The 3,714-nt window shown below is 28.3% G+C and overlaps 1 protein-coding gene across 1 annotated transcript in view; it reads left to right on the top strand.

Annotated features, from left to right (window-relative positions):
• The window catches only part of LOC106685759 (GTPase-activating protein CdGAPr), a gene marked incomplete at its 5' end in the record, with an annotated part of 13,498 nt that extends 10,296 nt beyond the window's left edge, over positions 1–3,202 (top strand). The window contains 2 exon segments of the mRNA XM_067048385.1: positions 316–1,257; positions 2,006–3,202. Coding sequence (XP_066904486.1) covers positions 316–1,257; positions 2,006–2,037 — 974 coding nt within the window.
• Positions 3,203–3,714: the final 512 nt, after the last annotated feature.

Here is a 3,714-nt window from a genome sequence, read left to right on the forward strand (position 1 = left end):
AAACACACACAGCACAAGCAAGTTGACATGTGAGCGAATTAATAGCAAAAATAGACAAGTTTAGTTAACAACTTCTGAAATATACCAGCAAGTTTCATATCTGAGAAACTCAGTTGAAGAACTTAACAGATTTGTTTTAGACTCTAACCAAGGCAAGGATTCTTCATTGACTATGGGTAATTTTATACAAGTTTTTTGTAATATGTTATGACTTAAATATGCTTACAGATTATCAGGTTTCTTTTTTTCTACATCAAAAAACTAGAAGTGATTATTGATTATTTTTTCATGATGAATATATATATTTTTTTTCAGATAAAGAAACAGAAGAAAAGTCCGAAAAAAGTGATAGAAATGATGTACTAACAGAAAGCCCAGTGTACCATAAAATAAATGATTCCCTTGAAAGTGTGGATGAAACTGTTACAGCTGTGGTTTCAATTGAGCATTCTCCTAGTTCAGTACCTATAGAACAAGAATCCTTAGAAAATTTAACAAATCAAGTAAAAGTAGTTAAATGTAGTTTGTCTGATAAATGTGTACCTGATTGGGGGGATAATGATAAATTATTAGAATCAGATAGTGCTACGAAATATGAAAATGTTGAATTTACAATTAAAGAAGATATATATAAGGATAAAAATGTGGGAAACACAAATGACAATAATCCTGATTTAAATGAATGTAATTCTGAAACCTCGGCACAATTCCTACAAGATAATTGTGATACTAAATTAAGTATTTCTATTAGTGGCATTATAGATGATAATGAATCCTTAAACAAGGATGAAGTTATCATGCCTAAAGTAAGTTGTTGTGTGGTATCTGAAGTTCTGAAACAAGATTGGATTGATAGAACAAAAGATGTACAATTCACAACTACAGAAGAATTTCAAGATTCTGATAAAAAGACTGAAAAATTACAAAAAAATTTTGATAAAGAACTTGTAGGGTGCAAATGGGAATCAAACTCTGGAATTAAAAGTGAAGAATCTGATGTTGAAAGGCGAGAGCGAATAGAAAGGTATAAAGAAGAAAGGAGAACATTTTTTAGGAAAAAATATGGAGCTGATAGTGTTAACAACAATGACGAAGCTGATGAAGAACTAATCAGGAGGATAAAACAGCGGACTCAGCGAGGGGGAAGCGGGGAAAAGTGGTGCACAGATGTTCGATCCCCTACCAAAACTACTGTTAGTATTTCATATTCACCTGCTAGAGTTTCAGCGAGCAAACAACTTTCACTGCCAAGCTCTCGTAAGTTTATTCAGTTTTAATGATTAATTTTCATTTTTTTGTTTTAAATATTCTATAAAAACCACTTTAATCAGAAGAGGTCATTAAACATTAATTTTCATTGCCTCGCCCCCTGGAATTTCATGTTTTAAATACTCGTGAGCTCAGTTGTGCTTATTGATTTTTAGTCATGAATGCATTTGGATTATTCATTATTGGTAGTTTAGCAATTAATCATTATTAAACCATATCAATACATAAACTCAAATATTCGCGATAAACCTAACTACACTCAGATAATCTTATTATACACTTAGATAATCTGATACTTTTCTTCTTACTCTTTGCTCTCCAAAATTACATGAAAAAATGCATTTCACATTTCTGTTGAATTAATGTAAATATTATTGTTATTGGTTTGATACGAATCATATTAATTATTAATAAGGAGTGCAGTGAACCATTCCAAATAAATTTATTGCTCTTGGTGCTTCTTTGCAACACCATTAGTATCCAAAACCTTTCAGGAGTCTACGTGATTTTTATAACAGTCGTATAAATATATATATTATTAAGTTATCACAACATCTTATACCAATCGTTTTAATAGGACTGACTCATGTAAAACTATTGAACTATAAACTCTTTTAGATTTCTATAGGGGGAACAAAGAAAAAAGTTCTATGTGTATTTCTAATCCGGTCATGTTATATTTAGAAAACTTATTTTTTTCTGTTAATAAATTTGTGTTTATTTTTTTTTCTTACAGCTGAAAAAAATGAGAAAAATGATTCTTCTTAGTCTTCATCAGCCATTTTCAACTTTTTAATTTATTTTATTATATATTATTTCTACTATATTTTTCATTTCTCTCTTAAACTGCTAGGCACATTAAGATATGCTCATTATTATTAGACCAAACAGACTATAGCTTACAATATTTATTTATTTTCTATATCAGTAAGCATCTTTATAATGTAACCTATAGAGTATATATAAGAATCCTATTTGTATATAAATCTTTACCTAAAACCATAATTTGCTTATTGAAGAACGAAAAATGGATTTGTGGGTCCTTAATATATGAATTGCTTTTAAATATAAGTAAAGGACAAGTGATGGGCTAGCTTTTCTTAGCCTTTCTGAAATCATGCTTTAATCTAATAAAATCAAGTGTTTAAATAGTCATTAGAATACCTATTAAAATTTTTAATAACTATGTTTTACACAACTGTGTATATTAGGTATTGTGTATTTTTCTTTATATATAGATACACGTCTGATTAATCCATGTTCCCACAAAGGCCAAATACTAAAAGTAGGTTTTTACAATTATTATTTAATCTATATTAGAATTTAAACTGGCGAATATTGTAATGATTAACATTCATTGCAGCTTAAAATGTATAAGAACTTCTGCCACTGTAAAATATGATTGTTTTGTGATTGTTATTGATAAAGTTGTTAATGGAAATGTTAAATCTTAGTTACACAAGTTATTGAATTGTTAAAGCTCAATTTAATTTTAATAGTTTGTTAATAATTATTAAAAACTTTAAAATTTTTTTTTAATAAGAAGGATTTATATGTGTTCAATACAATACCAGTATTCATTCCTGTTTTCTTTAATATTTTTGACTAGAATTATTTATATTAATTTAAAAATGATTAGATATTAACTACTTTCTTGTAAAGATTAATACTGTAAATAACACCAAAATATATCTAACATTAATCTTTACTTATAATATGATAGATTAAAATGGCTCTGCTGTAATATGTTATTTATTTATGTTTTGAAAAGCAATTTATTATGTATAGTTACATATATTTTTAAGGAACTGTTAACAAAAATATATTGCCACTTGTATATTATTATGTATTCCCTTAACCAAGAAAATAAATATAACCATTGAATCCAGAGAATATTGTGATCTGTGAAGTACAAATCTGCTTAGCTGAATAATTATTTTATTTCACAAACCCAGTTAATTCTTCTGAAGAGCTCTACAAAAGGAATTCAAAGAACCATGCTGAACTGTCAATTCTTTTGAATTGAGCCTGAGGTCTTAATTTTATTTGCAAATAAAAAGCCATATTTTGATTCCCTGTGAAAAAAGAAAAAACCTTTGTCTGATTGTGGTCCAGTATCAATGTCGTATTCAGGTATACTAACTATTTTACAAATTTCAGGTATGCCCATGTCAAACCAGACAGAAATAAAAAGAACATGTTTTGGTTCTGAGAGAAAAAAATAATTTCATTCAAACTACAATTAGTAAAATAGTTTGAGCAATATTTGGTACTAGTACTAAGGCATCATCAGACAGATAGCAGTTATATAGTGAACTGAAAGGTAGCCCCAGTATAGGACTCCAATGGGAGTCTTGGGCGAGAGAAAAAAAAAAAAAAAACTAGTCTATCTTAAATGTGCTCTAGGTCACATCTCAGCTTGGTGGAAAATGGAATTTAATATAT

Source organism: Halyomorpha halys, unplaced genomic scaffold (assembly GCF_000696795.3).
Source record: "Halyomorpha halys isolate HHAL.00 unplaced genomic scaffold, Hhal_1.1 Scaffold730.1, whole genome shotgun sequence".
Classification (NCBI taxonomy): Eukaryota; Metazoa; Arthropoda; class Insecta; order Hemiptera; family Pentatomidae; genus Halyomorpha; species Halyomorpha halys.